The 18,699-nt window shown below is 46.1% G+C and overlaps 1 protein-coding gene across 7 annotated transcripts in view; it reads right to left on the bottom strand.

Annotated features, from left to right (window-relative positions):
* CFAP65 (cilia and flagella associated protein 65) overlaps positions 1 to 18,699 on the bottom strand; it is a 32,407-nt gene that overhangs the window by 10,786 nt on the left and 2,922 nt on the right. For 6 of the 7 annotated variants that reach the window (XR_010431984.1, XR_010431985.1, XM_064661171.1 and 3 more), the window contains exons 4-20: positions 17,987 to 18,153; positions 16,693 to 16,892; positions 15,873 to 16,018; positions 14,562 to 14,784; positions 13,971 to 14,236; positions 12,552 to 12,752; positions 11,759 to 12,121; positions 10,806 to 10,943; positions 9,695 to 9,940; positions 9,053 to 9,277; positions 8,629 to 8,781; positions 7,189 to 7,354; positions 6,498 to 6,626; positions 5,619 to 5,844; positions 4,595 to 4,723; positions 4,118 to 4,294; positions 3,357 to 3,423 (exon numbers count right to left, since the gene is read on the bottom strand). Coding sequence is in view for 5 of the 7 variants with exons in the window: in XM_064661171.1 (XP_064517241.1) it covers positions 3,357 to 3,423; positions 4,118 to 4,294; positions 4,595 to 4,723; positions 5,619 to 5,844; positions 6,498 to 6,626; positions 7,189 to 7,354; positions 8,629 to 8,781; positions 9,053 to 9,277; positions 9,695 to 9,940; positions 10,806 to 10,943; positions 11,759 to 12,121; positions 12,552 to 12,752; positions 13,971 to 14,236; positions 14,562 to 14,784; positions 15,873 to 16,018; positions 16,693 to 16,892; positions 17,987 to 18,153 (3,222 nt within the window). In the remaining 2 variants the exon portion in view is untranslated. The remainder of the gene's footprint in view (positions 1 to 3,356; positions 3,424 to 4,117; positions 4,295 to 4,594; positions 4,724 to 5,618; positions 5,845 to 6,497; positions 6,627 to 7,188; positions 7,355 to 8,628; positions 8,782 to 9,052; positions 9,278 to 9,694; positions 9,941 to 10,805; positions 10,944 to 11,758; positions 12,122 to 12,551; positions 12,753 to 13,970; positions 14,237 to 14,561; positions 14,785 to 15,872; positions 16,019 to 16,692; positions 16,893 to 17,986; positions 18,154 to 18,699) is intronic. The other variant, XM_064661172.1, reaches the window with a different exon arrangement.

Genomic DNA, 18,699 nt, shown 5'->3' with positions numbered 1-18,699 from the left:
TTCAAATAATGACCAACAGTATTTTGTCAGCAAAGCAGCCACCAGGCACTCCAAGTAACATGGAGAGATTTACAGAGTTATTTCATAGAAGGGATTCTACATTCACTCAGGATCCTGCATTTTGAGAAAAACTGCCATCAGGCCAAAGATGAGTCATGATGCACAATTTCCTGCACAATCACCCCAAAGCTCCTTTGAGCTGTCTCCCTTGGGGTAGAGTTTGCAAAGCAGTCACAGAGTTAGTAATGTCTCTGCATGGGCCAGTGGGAGCTGAGTTGCTGCAATTCACAGTAAGTTAAACCTGAAGCACAGCTATTTTTCAAGTGCATGTGCAGAAAACAGAGAGGATGTTTGCGATGGCAGGTGGATGCCTTAGACAGACACCTGAAGGAGATACTGTATCAGCTACTTAAAAAGGAGCAGAGAATGACAATTCCTTCAAAACAACCTATTCTGGTTCAGTTCCATAAGCAAAGTGAGGAAGAAGAGAGGACTAGAAATACAATGCTAAAAAGGTCCCTCATGGGATCTTTTCAAAGCACTACATAAGCATTCAGCCTCCTGAGGGCCACAATATGCCAGACAAAATGATAACAGGAGCAGGACATAAGCTGACACTTTCAAACTTCAAGGGTAAAAGGGACAGGAAACTTTGTGAGCTTTGTGAATGAAGCACACATTTATATTCCTTCAGTCAAAAAAACACCTTGAATTAAAACAGACTACAAATGCCCAGGAAAAACTGTAATTAGTATCCATTTGAGACAGGATGTGACATTTAGAGGACTATCACTTAAAGGGAGATAAATGGAGAAATGTGAAGACCTGCTGCAATCAATTCTGCTTTGAGTGCATAGACTTCATCCCACAGTGAAGAGCATAAGAGGGATGCAAATTCCCCAGGGAGGAGAGCTGCCTGGAAAACATGTGCTGCAGGTGTAACATCTCACAATACCTAATTAACAGCTAAGAAGTGAACTGCAAACACTTCCAGTTTATGAAACCTGTGTGCTCAGGGATTCTCCTTCTCCAGCCCTTTTCTCCAGGGAGTTCTGCAAACTGGCTTCATCCTGCAACACCTGCACCTGGCTGGGCTTTTCCTAGTGAAACTGCTAAGAGCTGCAGATTCTGCCTGGCCAAACAATTCTGGAGCTCTGAGAACAAGGTCACAGCTGCACTCTTACAGGCAATGGGGCAAAGGACAGCCTGTGAGAGCATTAGGCGGTGGGAGGCCATGTTACCCTACTGCACAAGGAATTGGGTAACACACAAGTCCCACAGAGTCTCCTCCTGTAGCCAGAAGAAAATGCCAGTGGAAAATCAGTTTGGGTTCTTCAGAGCACCTATAAATCCAGTCATCACAGGACTGAAAGAAGGCCACTGAATGGGAAGGAGTAATGGAGAGGGAGCTTCTTGTGAAAATGCAGTAGACAGGCTCTGTTGGGGAAACAGAGTGGAAGGTCAAAATCTATCCACATGAGCAGAGTAATCACAGAAGTGAATTTAGGCCCCTCCCCAAAAACAGGCATTGGCTTGCAGCTGGCTAACAACACTACTCCAAGGCCAAGTAATTTGGAATTTGACAGAATAACCAAGCAATACCTCAGCTCAATGGTTTTGTCCTCTGCTTATTGTTGCTTTCTGAAATTTCCAAAACTTAACTTCTGGGGTGACATTACAGCATTTGCTTCCCTTAAGGTTAGCCTATATTCTACACATTTCACCAGATTCTCAGGTGAGGATTTGCTCCACCCTGGCATGTGAGCACCCTTAGGACAGTCTCTGCCACGGGGACTGCCAGCTCTGTGCACTTCATGCCATGAGTGAAAGGAAAGAAGGTACACTGTGCTCAGCCCCTCAGCTGCCCTCTCTGCAGAAGGAGGAGCCTCTTCCACTCCTACTTTCTGATATCAGTAGTTCAGTACTGGCACTGCATCACTGCAGGTTGCAACTACTTGCACTGCACCATGTTTCTGGACTGGCCTCTGCAGCTCCTATTGCCAGAGCTCAAATGCACCCAGGAATCTTTTCATCCTCAGGGCCTCCTATGCTTTCTCAGCCCCTTCTGCAGTGACAGCATGAGGCAGAGTGGTGGCCTCTGGTAGCCATCAAAGCCACTGGCTATGTGGCAAGAGAGGATGCATGCCCTATAGGCTTCTGGTGCTCCAAAGCCTATTCCCTCACGGGCCAGCTGGTGAAATGCTCACAGTCACTCTCAGGATTGTGCCAGGCAGGCAAAGCACAGGGAGCCTGTCCAAGGGCTTTGAGGGAAGGCACAGTTAAGCCACTGTTTGAACAGCTTGGTCAAAGGGTTGGATTTTCAGCTGACAACAGTCCCGAAAGAAAAGAAAAATAAAAGAGATGTGTGAACACAATGGTCTCATAGGAAACTTCAGAGACAGACAGGAAGGCTCAGCCGGGCATGAGCTGTGCCTGGCAGAGCACAAGGTGACTTTGACTCTAACTGACAGTTTTAGAGAGGGGGAGAGAGAGAGAAATTAGTTCCAAGCCTGAGGAAATGCTCAGGAAAAACACATCATAGATCAGCTCTGGGACGCTTTAGGAAGCAACGAAGCAGGAAGAATGAGTAAGAATCTCCTCTATCATTGGCAGGAGAAATAAGTGGGTGGACAAAGGCTACAGCCAACCAGGAACCCAGGGAGTAACTTCTGGGCTTGGAGAGGCAGCTGCTTCTGTACCTCCAGAACTGGGGGATGCTCTGCCACCCTGTGCTTCCCCAAACTGCAGTCAGTGCAGGTGGTATTTTTGGAGGAGAGCACATTTCTGGGGGCTTTGAAGAGCTTAGAAGAGTTGATGAGATGGAGAGATTCAGGAAAGCTGCATATAAGAGAAGTAGGATGGTTGAAGATCTGAACTCCAGGAAGACTGCATGGAAAAACTTACAGTGAAGCAGATGAAATGAGGGAAAGCACACACAGAAATCCTGGCCATGAGTTACACTAGGGTGTGGAAAACATGCAGGGACTGTAAAACCTGGGGAGGCTGTTTTGGACTTGGAGTTCCCTTGAAGGAAGAAGTAGTTCTACACTAACACCAGTAATAAAGTACAAAGGTTAATAACAAATAATGGTCCTCTTGCTGAGAAAACTAGCAGATGTGATATCCAAGGGCCATTTTTTCAGTGCATTGCCCACCTCACACTGTGCTGGAACCACAAGTTTGTCAGAATGTTGGTTTTATGTCTCTGCTTGGCCCTCTGCTACTGCCTGGCTAGTGCAAATGCCAGGGGAAGGCCACAGTCTCTGTACACCATGCATCTTCTGGGGAAAACACCTCTTAAATCTGTTCCTAACTGTTGTTCTGCAAATGGAAGGAGGTGACACCTGCTATCTTACCAGAATCTCATGGCCATAGGAAACCTTCAGCAGGACGGGGAGGCGATCAGTGCCAATAAAATCATGTCTAGCAGTGAAAGAGGAGAGAGACGAAAACATTAGAAACCAACCTTGTGCCCAGGGTGATAGAATCAGGGTCACACGGAGCATTAGAGACAATTCACTTCCCAGCTAAAGAGTCACTGTTGCATAAGATCCCCGGGGAGGCAGGGATGGGAGCTGGTGGTGGGAGAACATTCGTGTTTGGGCTGGAATGAGTGATACAGTGTTGATTTTAGTCATACACCTATTTAGGAACCCAAGTTTCTAGGCCAACAAAATGCCAGTACTTCTCAAATATGGTCTGCTGTGAAAGGGGAGGTGTTCGCTTTCCTTCATACCCTCTACAGGCACACAAGGGCTAGCAGCTCTAGCTGAGGACAAAAATATGACTATAACTGCATAATCAAAATCACAGGAAGTGCAGCATCTTGTTCATCTCCTCAACTGTCAGATCAAGGCAGACAAGTGTCCCCAGCATGTCACACTAAATGCCTTTTGCACTGCAGTGTTAAAGGACATTAAAACATTCCCCTGGGGAAGACAAAGTCTATGGAGTCCAGAAACTGGACATGCTCAGGAATCTTTTACTTGCCCATTCTCTGCTGGGTAAGGGACATGTGAAGGGAAAGGATGTGGCATGGAAACACAGGGTACTGATGGCATGTGCTGTTCTGGCACATAGCACAAGGCTCTGAAGTACAGGTAGTTGTCCTTGTCACCTGTGTGAGAGCTGGACAGATTTCTCCTGTCCTGGAAGAAGTGTTCCTGACTTTGGGGAAACACTGAAGAGCTGGTTATCCTGAATTCTCATCTGGTGCAGCTCCCGAGGGCTAAACTCAATATCCTCTGCCCAAAGCTCCATGTCCATCTTCTGATCAGAAGGAAACAAGAAGGCCCTAGGGAACCAATCAGCTGATCAGCAACAAGGACATGAAACTTCCCCAGGCCCATGGTCAGCACATTCAGTCCAGCTGGGCTTAGCTGGGGGACACATCCCATTTCATCAGGTCCCTGCAGCTCTCTGCTTGCTTCCCCACCCAGACCCACCAAACAGATCTCAGTTGCAGCTCCATAACACAGGCTGCACCCCAAAACCCCACCCTATTAATTTGCAAACATCTCACAGTCCTGTGAGCACTTCCAGACACCCAAACAGACCCCAAAAAGAAGGCTGAGCTCCAGTGAGCATTGCTTACCAGTCCACAGGCACCACACCCTTGTTCTCCAGCAGAAGCATCACAAGGGCAGGCTCTGAGCCTACAGGGGCAGACCCAAAGTTGAAATCCAGCAGAAGAGGAGTATACACTGGAGGGATCAAGCATGTGCTGGTCGCAACAGAGAAAGAAGAGATTAAATTGAAACAGGAGGAAGGGTCAGCGGGGCATGACAGGGGAAGATAATTCTACACTGGCTCCTTTCCTTATAATTCTTATCTGACCTTACACTCTTGGCCCTTTGGGGAGAAGAGATGCTGGGCATAAGGCAGGCCTTCTGATTTTAAAAAAAAAAATCTTTCATATATGCCTAATGAGAGTGAGTTGCATAAAAGAGTCCTGCTTAGCTGAAGTCTCTCTTCAGCTCCCCAGTACAACAAAGTCACTGACATACTGGAGCAGGTCCAGTGGAGGGCCACCAAGATGGCTGAGAGCTGGTGCACATTGGCCAGGCTGAATGGGGCTCTGAGCAACTTGGTCTAGTGGAAGGTGTCCCTGTCCATGGCAGGGGGGCTGGAACTAGATGATCTTTAAGGCCCCTTCCAACCCAAACCATTCTATGATTACTTACAAGGAGCAACTAAGAGACCTGGATTTGTTCAGCCTTATGAAGCAAGGGCTAAGGGACAGCAACTGCACAAGATAATCCGATCAGATACCAGGAAAAAATTTTCTACCATGGAAGTGGTTAAACAGATGCTCAGACTAACTGTCATTTCTTCATCCTCAGAGATGTTCAGCTTTGTACTGAACAAGGTCCTGGGAAACCTGACCTATACGTCCCTGCTTTGAGCATGGGTTTAGACCAGAGACTTTTAGAGGTCCATTGCAATTAAATTATTCTTTGTTTTGGTGGCTTCTTTCAAGGGTGGGTAAGCAGAGAAGTGGAGGTGAGCAAATGCCTGTAGCACCTAGGATGAGCTGCAACACATGCCAACGGCCACAGCATCTCTGTCTGGCTCATGCAAGAGACTCAAAAATCCTCTAAGCCATTTCCTCATCTCACCTGTGCCTTGTGGGAACTCTGTAGGTGAGCTCGCCGGGAGTCGGGTCTCGCTCCAAGTATTCATTCAGTGTGTCCAAGGAGAAGAGCTTCCAGAGGTGCAACTTGCTGATATTGTTGGCACTTCCTGCTGAACAGGCATCTGTGATGCACAAAGTTGGGTAGATGCCCGTTGCTACAATGCAGCAGAGGGGCTGCTGCTCCTCTTTTGTGCTTGCATGATCTGTAGCTTGGGAGAGAAAGAAACACCAAAAAGTAGTCATGCATCATTAAGGGGAAGCTGCCTGGGTCCTTTTGCCTGCAACAAGGGGCAATGAGACCCTACCAAGACCAGAGAAAGAAAGAGAGAAAGAGAGAAAGAGAGAAAGAGAGAAAGAGAGAAAGAGAGAAAGAGAGAAAGAGAGAAAGAGAGAAAGAGAGAAAGAGAGAAAGAGAGAAAGAGAGAAAGAGAGAAAGAGAGAGAAAGAGAGAAAGAGAGAAAGAGAGAGAAAGAGAGAAAGAGAGAGACTTGTACATAGTCTTTACTTTGGCAGCTTCTCAAAATCTCCAGACCACTGGCTTCTGGTTGTACCTTGCTGTGTATTTAGAGATCACCAAAAGACTATGAATGTGATCCTTTTCAACTGTATTTACACAATTTAGTTCTGCACTATGTGAAAAAAGCCTTCTTTTGATTTAAGCCTACAGTCTAGTCATTTTATGAAGTGTGCCTTGTTTTCACAATGAAAAATGATAAACAGTTGTTTATATCTTGTCTTCTCCCTACCATTCATGTGACATTGCTATTTTCCACTTTCCAAGCTGAAAAGTCTTTGTCTAACTAGTCTCTTCCTTTATAAATGCTGTTCCCCACCTCTGAACACCCCAAAACATCCATCTCACCTGTCGGGGTGCAAAGAGCATATTTGATTGACCAGGTGTAATGCAGCCGACGGGCTGGCCTTACTGTTATTCCAACGAAAGCTTTTGATCTTGCAGGGATTGTCCCTCTGGAGCAGTCCAACTCTAGAGCTGTAGGAGACAAGAGATGGTATAAGCTTGTGGCATCACTGGTCCCTCTTACACCACATGTATGTTCAGCACACAGATCTCTAAGCCTACCTGCACTCAAGCCACTGCCACCCCTTTTCTAATTGTTAGGATCAGCTTCAGGTGTGGAAGTTGGGATTCCCAGGCTACAACTGTAGGCAGTTTATTGGGAGTACCCAGCCTGCCTTTGGCCAGCAAAGAAGAGGGAACTGCTCCAGAGGAGATCCTCTAAAAAAGCAGCTAAGGGTTGCACTCCAACATTTCTTTTGGGAAGTTCCTTTATTTAATTTCCTTCTCTGCTGGGAAATTGCATCTTATTTCAAGGTCCAGATTGGTCTAACTTCAGTTGTCAGGCTCTGGGTTATGCTTTTTCTAGCAAGATAGAAGAGTCACCTCCTACACAAAGGAGCAGACACCTTAAGGTTTGAGATAATCAATGCAAGCTAGCCAGCAAGCAGACCGACCTCTGAGTTCATGCTAGATTGATTTTGGAGAAAAGAGGGAAAAGCTAAGGCCCCATCCCATGCTAACTCCTTTACAGTACCTAGTGGATCGCTGCAGACCTCCTCAGGGTCACAGGGCCCAGTGATGAGTTGTTCCACACTGAGGATGTAATTCAGAGAACAGATCCCATCATTTAGCAGTACAATGCTGCAGCTTTGCAGGTCACCAACCAGAACATTTCCAAGGTCCAGGTACCTCTTTTGCGCCTGGAATACAAACCCACCACGCTAAGGTCACTGTTACATGTCAAGCATAGTGGTTGAGTGTAGCCACCACTTATCTCCCCATATGCTGATCCCTTGGCCTGTGCAGCGCAGTGCAAAGGGCTCCCTGCTTCATGTAGGACCTGGCATGCCTTGGGAGATAGAATCAGAGAATCATTAAGGTTGGGAAAGGTCTCTAAGATCATCAAATCCAACCATAGAACTCACACTGTCAAGTCCACCACTAAACCAAGTCCCCAAGTGCCACATCTACACATCTTTTAAATACCTCCAGGAATGGTGACTTAACCACTTCCCTGGGCAGCCCATTCCAATGACTGACAACCCTTTTTGTGAATAATTTTTTTCCAATATCCAATCTAAACTTCTCCAGGTGCACTTTGAGGCCATTTGCTCTTGCCTTATTGCTTATTACCTGGGAGAAGAAACCAACACCCACCTTGCTACAACCTCCTTTCAGGTAGTTAGAGAGCAATTAAGCCATTATAATGGGCCTGCAAGGGGCTCAATCCTTCCTGTAAATGCTTTCTCCTACCATTATTTAGGCTGCTTGATGGATGTAGTATATTTAGGGCTGTGAGGAGACTAGCTGGCCAGCTGCACTTGGGTCAAGGGCTGAGAGATGTTTGCTGGCCCTTTCATGACTGCATTGAGTCCCCCTCTCTTTTGGATAGTTGTGCACTCACATACAATTTATAGTGACTAGGTACCTCTAACACATTATCACCCATCTGTCCAACATGGTTGACACGGGGCAATGACTTACAAAGTATTATTTTATTTACCTCTGGTTGCTTAAGAAGCGTGACTGAAAATGAAGGTGGCTGCACCGATCTGCAGATAATAGGAGGAAAGCCAGGTGGATGTGTACTGGCTATACCACTTGAAAAGGTCCACTGCACTTAAAAATCAGACTAACAGCAGAACAAATGGAGGAGAGCAGACAGAATAGAGGAGAGAACCATGATTCCCAAGGAGCCAAACGGCTTGCTTGGTTCAGTCTGAAACAGAGGATTTGAGAGCAATCCCAGAGGATTTGGGAAGGTCACATTTGAACTGGCAGGACATTTACAATATGCTGTTGCCATTAGGCCACTAGAATTAGTTCTATTTTCTACACTGAAAGCCCTGTCTGGGAATTTTGCTGTGAATCTTTATTGATTGCCTCCAGTACAGACTGCACAAAAAGGGAAAGTCCAAGATCCCCATCCCACCCTAGTACCCCTCCTACTACCCAGTGGGCTCCAGTTCCTTACCCTGATGGTGCCCAGTGCCCCCTCTCCAACAACCTGTAAGGCATAACAGACACTTTCGGGAGACACAGGATCTGAGATTTTCCACCTCACAAACACCATAGCTCGTAGCAGATACTTGGTCTCCTCATCCGGAGTAAAAGTCCATGCCTGAGCCTGCAATCAGAAGAGAAGAGAGTGCTCACAGGAGCTCCAGACCAGAGACAAACCCAAACACCTCAACAGTTGCATTCCATGCACAGTCCCTTCCTCCATTACAGCTAACCTAATTCTTTACAGACAACTCTGGAGACACTCTCCCTTCAATCATCCACCACCTCCATCTGTGTCAAAGACTCATATTGGGAATGCACATTCAGATATTCAAAGTCAGGCTGTGGCTGTATTGTAGAGAGCAAAGTACAACTTTGGTAGACCTTAAACTTACCATGGCTTCATAGGGCTGGAGGATCCCTGCAGTGGGGCTGACAGACAGGATCTTACTGTCAGACTGAGGTATCTTCCATGTGAAAATCATGGGTAGCCTTGTGCAGTTTTTTATGGTGTACATTCGTGTAGAGGAGGTCCCTACATAGAGAGGCTTGAAGTATAGATTTCCATCACCTTCTAACACCAAAAGAAGGGACTCCCCACAACTCTGGAGAGAAATCTCCTGTGGGATTAAGGGGAAAGGTAACAGACATTAGCTAGAAGTTTCAGCTACCTCTGAAGGGACTTTGCAAAGATGTTGCTCCTTCCAAGAAATAAGAACAAACAGGATCTGAAGGAGAGGGGAAGTTCTTTAGGTTGTGCTGTGAAGTAGAGCCCTGAGCATAATATAGTGCATTCCAGCAGATGGAAATGCAAGGGAATAAGGGCTACAGATGTTTGGCACCACAAGCACCTTCTTTATACAGTGCTGATCCCACAATTAAGTGTTGAAAATATTCTTTCATTCCTACTTCCAAAGAGAAAAATCCAACCTAACCATTAGGAGATATAATAGGCATCATAGTGCAAGTCACTGTGAAAAGGGAAGACTACAAAGGAATAAAACTTTGCTCACCATCTTCCACTTCCCTTGCCCTACCTTGGTGTATCCAGGATAAGAGTTCAGCTGTAAAGGCAGGATATGCTGCTGTGAGACTGTGTTGACTGGGTGAGTGGAGAGAAAAAAAATCTGGTGGCCTCCTGGAATGATGTGTCCTGAGCTGGGCTTGACCAAAACAGAGGGACAGGCAGTTTGGTTCACACTGAAAGTCATCAAAGAGGTGCTCGTGTTCAACAGCAGCATGCTGCAGTAGGCATCAGTGTCAGGAACCACAGGAGGAAAAGTCTGGTGGAGACAAACAAGAAGGATTGTTTTCGCTGGATTTAGAAAACCAGTTTAAAGAAAAAGCTTTCATGATATTGAATTTCAGGTTCCAACAAGCACTACCCTGAGTCTATGTAACACTTCTTTTCAAGGAAAGAATTGAAACCACCCAAGGGTATAAAAAATATGGGCTTTTTCCTTCCCACAATGGCCCTCATCTTTCATATGCTCATGAGATCAGTGAAGCTACTTTCCTTTATGGAATGCTTTATGTTCATTTAGTAAGAAAGCTGCTTGCTCGTTTCTGCATGGAGACCAACCTCCTGGATCAAGAATTCCAGCAGGTGGAATTTGTTCCAATTCATACATATCAGGCTGCATGTCCTGGATTAGCTGAGGAGATTTTCTAAGAGGTTCTCAAGACTATTCTTACTTCCTAGGATCAGATATCACTTTACCTCATATGAACAATACTTTATTGTGCTACAGAAACAGCAGGAAGTGTGAAGAAAACTTCCATTCTACCTTGCAACCACTTCTCTTCCTTAAGTGTGGATTCTGTGTTTGTCTAAGTGCATGCAGAGTACTTGATGCTCCTGGGAGGGAACTAAACACCCTTGTTAGTGCCTACGTTCACTTTAACAGAAAGGAACGAGATCCCAACAGCTTTCCCCTCAGAGCTAATGAGATGCTCAGTGCAACCTGACATGCTGGAGGCTGGGAAGCTAATGCAGGAAAAAGAGCATCCTACTTCTGTACCAAAGCAGGAATCTCCACACCATCAGAAACCACCAAAGTCACATCTGAGGATGGCGCAATGGAAGAGAAAGTAAAGACTTCAGACTAAGTGTCTCTGCAAATACCCAAATGTCAATCAGTTACACACCTTGGGGACATCCAGGATGTACTGTGGAATGAAGTGTTCCCGTCCTGCTTCATACGTGTGTGCTCTCAGCTTCACAGTCAGGCACCATGATGGACAGATGGTGGCATCATTCTCAACATTGGTGTAGTGTCTCATCACCTACAGACATGCAAGGGACAGCACAGAGTGTGTGCAGGAAGGGAGTGTGGCAAAGTGCCTTCAAGTGTATGTACCATTGCAAGCAGCTATTTGTTCAATGACATCCCTGGGGCTAAGGAATTTACTTTTTCAGGGAAGAAGGACTAACCAGTGCCAGATGAGGAACAAAAGACCAGTGAGTAACTTTCAAGCAGAAGGATATATCCAAGCTATTCTGTGATATTACAAGAGTTGCTTTAGGAAGAAACATCTATAGACACTCTAGTGCAGTTTGAGAGACTTGCAAATGTTAAGTTTCACCTACCAGGATATTTCTAGGTGCTAAAACTCCTGTAACTGCAGACCTGTGTGGCATGAATCCTATGCCATTTGGAAGAAGAGGCTGCAATAATATACAGTGCCCTCAGCAGCTTTACTTGTGGAGGGCCAGACAAAAAAACCAATTTACTGTCCATTACCCAGGCTATGATAACCATCCTTGTGTAGGCTCTCATCTACAATAACAGTGCAGTAATTCACATAATTCCTGCTTCAAGGAGGTGTACATTGCTTCATGTTCACTGGGGGTAAGAGCAAGTGTACCTGTCCACATGCATGGGCTGTCCTTGCTTCTCTCACTTCTTTGCCAAGACACATGTGAAGGAGAAATTTTAACCCACTACTGTATCACAGCAGGAGCCAAAGGAGTTAATAAAGATGCTAGTTTGTCAAATTCAAAATTAAGGGTTTCAATTCAATTTAAACTCCCTCAAAAGCCTTTATTCTGGAAACAATTGCTTACTAGGTCCTCTCTGGTCTAAGTAATTTCTACTAACCTTGTAGAAGGCAAAACCTTCTAGCTCTGCTGCATAGAGACTGTTGACCTGAGTGGGCTTGAAAAGGACATGGAAGGCTGAAGTCTGCAGAGGTGGGATGTCACAGATTTCAGGGTGCACTAGGAAGGCACTGCCATGGCTTGGAGTCCAGGCAACAATGATATTTCCTTTGGTGTGGTTGGTCACATAGAGAGGAAGAGGTTCTGCCCTGTGAGGTGGTACACAGCAACCAAAATCGTACTCCCTGGGGCTGACACTAACATGAGTGGGAAACGAGGCGAGATCACTTCTTACACCATCACAGAAATATTCAGTCATGGAGTTGGGTTCAAAGTATTCCTCGGGAGGCTTGTCTTGAGAGATCTACAGGATGGAAATATCTCAGTGTGAGCAGAAGTGTACCTGTGGGAGACACCAGACACTACAGTCCTGACTGCCTTCATGAGCAAGAGGGAAAGCAAGATACACTTCAGTAACAGTTTCCTGAACAGCTCAAAGTTTAGGATTCAGGGAGGCTCCTGTTTGTAAGCCAGTCCTCAATCTAAAACTACATGAACCAAAGACAAACCTGTGATTGAGTTAAATCCAGAAAGCAGCTTAGTGGCTGAGCTGGGGTAAAATCCAGCTGAAAAAGATAGTGTTGGTGTGTGCTGGGAACATTAACAGCAGAGATACTAAAGAAATCAGTCTGGCACCTGCAAGTCCTTCTACATCTGTCTCCTGTGCAACAGAAACCCAGCATATGCAGTGAACAGCTGGAAATGTCTTAGATTCCAGTGGGGGCAGCTCATACCTCAGGGGGCAGCATGAGGGCTCCCTTTCCATCCATCTGCAACTTCCCATCCTTTAGCATCACACTCAGGATATCAGGGGGATAGAAGGTCAGTCCCCTCACCATGTTGGTTCGGTATGAGGAGAGGTGGCTTGCCTGAAGGGTGGTTGGCTTAGCTGTGCCTGAATGGCAGGTACCAAAAAAGTCCACGTACATGGGCTCCTGGGAAAACACCAACAAGAATAATAAGAAATAAACTGTCCTTCTGTGATTGCTTTGAAAGGTACACCATGCCAGTACCTCACTTCCAAAACCATGCCTGGGAAAGGCTTAGCATCTGCAATGCTAGGCTGCCACTTACTTTATGTCTTTTTGTGACACAAGAACTTTCTCGAAACTGGAGTGAAAATTGAAGGCACTCAGTGCACAGCTGTGCAGCTAAATTTAACTCAGAGCCCTAAATGGACAGAAGCCACTGAAGATGCACCTCATCCCACCCATAGGCATTACTGACTGTCTGTCCACATCCTATTGCTGGTAGGAACCTGCACCATGGGGATTCCACTCAACAAGAGCCCAGGTCCTGCACTTGGGTCACAACAATCCCAGGCAGCACTACAGGCTTGGGACAGAGTGCTTGGAAAGCTGTTCATCAGAAAAGGACCTGTGAGTGATGGTTGACAGTTGGCTGATCATGAGCCAGCAGTGTGCCCAGGTGGCCAGGAAGGCCAATGGCATCCTGGCTTGTATCAGAAATAGCGTGGCCAGCAAGACTAGGGAAATGATCATCCTCCTGTACTTGGCATTGTGAGACTATGCCTTGAATACCGTGTTCAGTTTTGGGCCCCTCATTAGAAGAAAAACATTGAGGACCTGGAGTGTGTCCAGGGAAGGGCAGTGAAGCTGGTGAAGGGTTTGGAGCACAAGTCTTATGAGGAGTGACTGAGGGAGCTGGGGGTGTTTAGCCTGGAGAAAAGAAGGCTCACTACAACTACCTGAAAGGAGGTTGTAGCCAGGTGGGAGTTTGTCTCTTCTCTCAAGTTAGGAAGTAATAGGACAAGAGGAGACAAACTTAAGTTATGCTAGGGGAGGTTTAGATTGGATATTGGGAAAAATTTCTTCACTAAAATGGTTGTCAAGCACTGTGAGACCGTCCAGGGAAGTAGTTGAGTCAACATCCCTGGAGGTATTTAAAAGACATGTAGATGTGGCACCTGGGGATATGGTTAGTGATGAACTTGGCAGTGCTGGGTTAATGGTTGGATTCAATTATCTTAGAGGTCTTTTCCAATCTTAATGATTCCATGATAGGTATCGATGAAAACACAGGGGGAAGAGATTTTCAGGGGCTACTAAGTGAGAGAGGCCAGCCCTGTTGGATTACAGTGGAAGATCCTTCTAAAGTATCACAGCAATGAAACCACCCTTTGCCTCCCATACCTGATGGTGGACAAGGCACACGACTCTACGGTGATAGGTCATTGGGTGAGTAGGTCGAAAGGTCACCTTCAGCGTTAGTGTTGTTGTGCCCTCCAAGACTCCACAAGGGCGATCCAAGGAGAAGACACTTCCTTTGCAATCAATATCAAACTGGTAATAGGCTGGGACATCTGACATGTTGCTGATTTTCAGTGTCTGCATCAAACTTTCTCCAAGATTGATCCATTCAAAGTCCACAGAATATTGGTCCAGGGACACCAAAGGACCTAGCACAACATGCGAGACAGATCCTGGACTTGTCACAGCTGTTTCTGTCAACATGTCACAAGCCACTGCTGTACTTAACTGATCTTCCCAAACCAGATCACCTCAACAGCCAACACACCAGCCCTAGCAAACAGCTGGACATTCACTTAAAACAGTCAAACATCTGTCTCAAGCAAGTGCACCAGGGACAGCCAGGATCCCAGCAGAAGGTAAGCCTGTGACTGTGGGCTATGACAGTTCCTAGTCCTTCCCCAAGCATTAACCCTCTCCCTGCAGTGGTAAGAAGATGGCAGGGAGAAACAGGGAAGTCTTTCACTCTGGTACCTTTACACGAGCCAACCACCTTCAGAACAGTCTCCAGGAGGCATCCAGCAGATATGATAATGAAATAGTCAGTACTGTGTTCTCCTACTACTTGAGGCTGAAACTGTATGCACAAGACCAGCTTCCCTTTGGCAGGAACAATGCCGTGGGACACATCACAGGAGAAAACATAATCACAAAGCAGAGGATGTTTTGCTCGCTTTATCCTACATGGTGCATCAACCTGCAAGTAGAAGAGAGACAGGTTAACAAAGGGGCCAACATGAGCCAGGATGGCTCTGAATGCAGGGCACTGATCAAGTAAGAACTGCAGTTTTCATCAGAGCTGAACACCAACAAGAACACCAAGGACACCACAGAAATCCTGTGCAACAATCTTCTGCCCTGATGGAGAACTGGCGGCAGCAAACTCCCACAATACTCTCAGAAGTCAGTGGGCTACAGCAAAACTCCGTGATCTCTGGGGTTGGAGTACCCCTCCTGGTAGGGAGAAGGATGACTCAAGGTGTCCTCAGGGGCTAAAGTAGCCTAAGTGACTTCTGTGACCATGGGAACAGGAAGGCAAATAACTTATTTCCCTCCATCCACAGTTCCACCCTGTCTAGGGATCTTCTTTTCACAAAAAAAAAAAAAAAAAGCCAGTGCTCTGACACCTTCCTCGAGCCCCTTAAAAGAAGGTCCTGATCCTTGCCTGGTGATGCTGAGCATCACTGCGTGCGAATAATAACAGTACAACAAACAAGCGCGTCTTTGCCACTCCTGAGTTGCGGAGCCTGGGGAGGGAGCACTGCTGTCATCCATGTCAGCAGTCTGTGAGTACATCCATCCTTTAAGGGGCTGGGATGGGCTGAGCTGGCACAGGTAACAAGGTGCTCAAATGCAGCCCTTCTAACTTTTAGAACAATTCACTGGGCTGCAGTCCACTGAAGGCAGCAGAAGATCCATGACCTGCCTGGGACATATGCACACCAATTTGAGACTGCCACACAGGACTGATGGGCTTGTCCAGAGCGAGCAGGAGACCTGCAGGATGCAAAGGACAGTGGTGGCTGCCTGATCAGGACCAAGCACAGTGGGAAGCAGGTGGGAACTGCAATACCATGCTGCAAATGGCTATGTTTTTAGCACTGTAGCTGGAAGGCAAGGGTGAATAGCCTGGTTGGTAGGGGAAGGCTCATCATCTCTGTTTCATTCACATTCACACTTAGGTTATTTTCACAGCATTAAGGGAGATACACAAGACCACATGTGCCACGGAAATGTGTCAGCATGCCAGCTTCTCACAAGAAGTCAGTCTCCCTCTCCACATACCACAGACAGGTTGAAGATTTCTACACACTTTTCCACAGTTGTCCCCACTGGCACTGATCCAAAGCACAGGACATCCTGAAACTTTCCAGGCTGTACACCTTCATACTTCTTCCCTGTCACATGCACACGGAGATAGGGGTACTTGGCTGTTAAAGAGAACAGTACTGGATTAGGAAAGAGAGATGGAATCTCCATCCTTTGATATTCAACACTCAACTGGACAAGCCTCTGAAGAACCTCAGATTACTCTGAAGTTGGATCTACCTTCAAAGTTGGCCCTGGTTTGCACCAAATAAGCTCCCTTCCAGCCCTAATTTACTTAACTCAGAATCACATCTTTTTTTTGTCCGTGGCCACACAAGGCACTTCAGGCAAGGACTTGCTAATGAAACCATTGCTTATTTTATCTTGCATCCAGAAAGCTTTAGAAATTTCCCTCTGTCTCTCTGTCTAGCAGGGACAGACAAGACACTGAGTGCAGACAAAGCCAGGAGTTTGTGGAGGTTTTTTCCAGTGAAATCCTCTCATTTCTTCCCCTTTGTCAACTTAAGCAGACCTCAGAAATGCTGTTTTGGCCAAAGCATGCAACAAGACATATTGGACACTCTGTCCCTTCAGATAACACTTCCAAATTGGCAAAAGTACATTAGAGAATTTCACAGGCCACTTTCAAACCATGGGCCTCACTTGCTCATCAATGCATTGAGCCAGTAGTGGCACAGCCTTAGAATGCAGGCCCTCCCTGTATCTCTGTGGAATGCTCTTCCACAGTTAGGGGTGATACATATTTCTTTGAGTGTTAAATGCAAGAATGACTCACCTATGGCTTTTAGCTGGATTATCCTCTTTTGTTTCTCTTGATCTCCAAACCAGCATGTGGCTGCCCCATCATGAACCCCAGCCACTTTGGGTTGGAAGACCACCTTGACCATGCACTCAGCACCTGGTTTCAGCTTGCCATGGTCAGGAATCATGCAGAAAGGACTTGGTGTCTTCCAGGCAAATGTGGTAAAGAGATCACTAGGAAATGGAGATACATTTTAAGCAGACGAATGGATCGTTTGCTGCCTGTGCAATCATGCATAGAATGAGCCTTTCCCAATGGGTTATTCAATTAGGATGTGAAGCAACCAATGCTGAATGGCAGAATCTCTAATGCATCTGGACAAATATGTAATGCTGAGAAGAACTTTGTCTCTAGTCTCTGCAAATCTTCTATTCACACTTTAATGAATCTTAGCTATTATGTCTAAGAACTTTACTAATGGCTGTGAAATTTTTCAGCTTCATCATGTGCTCCAGAATAAGTATTCGCTTTTCCTGTATCTAAATTTGCTGCTACTTAATTCCAAATGAACATTTGTTCCTCTGTTATACACCCAGGTGGGAAGAAAGGATTGAGCTATTCCCCTAATACCTCATTCAGCTCTCCAGAACTCCCTTTGCTTGTTTGACTTCCGCAAAGAACATGATATGCCATCAGCTTTTTCTATTTTATTGATTCCAAACTGTGTGTTAGTTACCATTCACATCCTCCAACACCCTGGACCTCTCAGTCGGTACAAATTATTTCTCTAAGTGGAGAATGAATCACTTGAAATGGCTGTACACCCCTCCTTGCCTGGGAACTTCACTACATTCCTTTCTATAGTACTGCTTCATTTACTGTCCTTCCCTTACTAAGACTCCTCGATAACTGGGAGCATCTTTGCTCCTAAATGACTAAAATGTTTCCAGCTGGTTGCTCATCTCTCCCTGCTCATGCTGGGAAGGCTGCCTTTAATTAACTGGAAGCCCAGGCCTCTCCTTTGAATGTGGGATGTTCTCAGTGGGACACTGTGCTGGTCCCCACCTAGTTCCTGGGCACAAATGGTTCTCGGCATATGCTGGAAACAGATGGATATGAGATGCCCAGATGAGCCCAGAGTAACCTGTACTACCATTCTGCTGGTTTTTCTGCCAGGACCTCAGGGGAAGCAGAGTTTTGCTGCCTGTTAAGGCAGCTAGCAGATCTAACAACAACTGGAACGAGCTGCATTTAACGGATAGTCCAAGAGGGTAGCAAAATACCTGGCAAAAGAGAAGGAGTATCTGCTCAGTCACATCTCACTCACCCAACATTGCGCACAGGGAATGTCGTCTCTGTGACACTGTGGACAGCACAGACAGGCAACTGGAGAGCAGCTGGGAAGGACAGACGGAGGCGTGGAAGCACAGCACGCAGGGTAACAGAGAACTCACCCTCAGCTTTCACAAAGCAGATGCTGTCTTCATACTCCCTCTGCACAGAAAAGCAAGAGGAGACAGCAGTTAGAAGGACTCCACCTTGCAGGTACTGCAGCTCCACCCATGAATACCCACCACCTTCACCTCTGCAGGTGTTAGGGAAAAAATGTCAGCAACAGAGACACCAGCGGAGGCCTCTGTGCAGGACAGAGCATATGAATCATTTGGAAAAGGCAGGCAGCGTGGAAGGTACTCAGGCATACTCCTAACTCTGTCAGGGAGCACAAAAACACTCTCAGGAAGAGCAGTTGAAGGCCACATTTGTTTCACCTGATTTGTTTCAATGCAGATGAATTTCTCTCAGTATTTTTAAGATCCCAATTCAGCTGAACTGAAGCATGTACAACCTTTCTTTGAGCTCCACAAGCACAGAAATATTAGTCTTTGATTAAATGCTTTGTCAGCTGGAATCCCAAGCAGATAACGCACAACTTAAAGATGCAGTGTTGACAGCACTGTGTACAAATAGCCCCAGGACATCTGCTAAGCAGCTAAGATAGAAGGAATAGCAAGATACATGTTTTCCATGCTTCCCATTTGT

Source organism: Pseudopipra pipra, chromosome 7 (assembly GCF_036250125.1).
Source record: "Pseudopipra pipra isolate bDixPip1 chromosome 7, bDixPip1.hap1, whole genome shotgun sequence".
In the NCBI taxonomy this organism is placed as follows: domain Eukaryota; kingdom Metazoa; phylum Chordata; class Aves; order Passeriformes; family Pipridae; genus Pseudopipra; species Pseudopipra pipra.
This window is presented reverse-complemented; position numbering and strand designations above follow the sequence as displayed.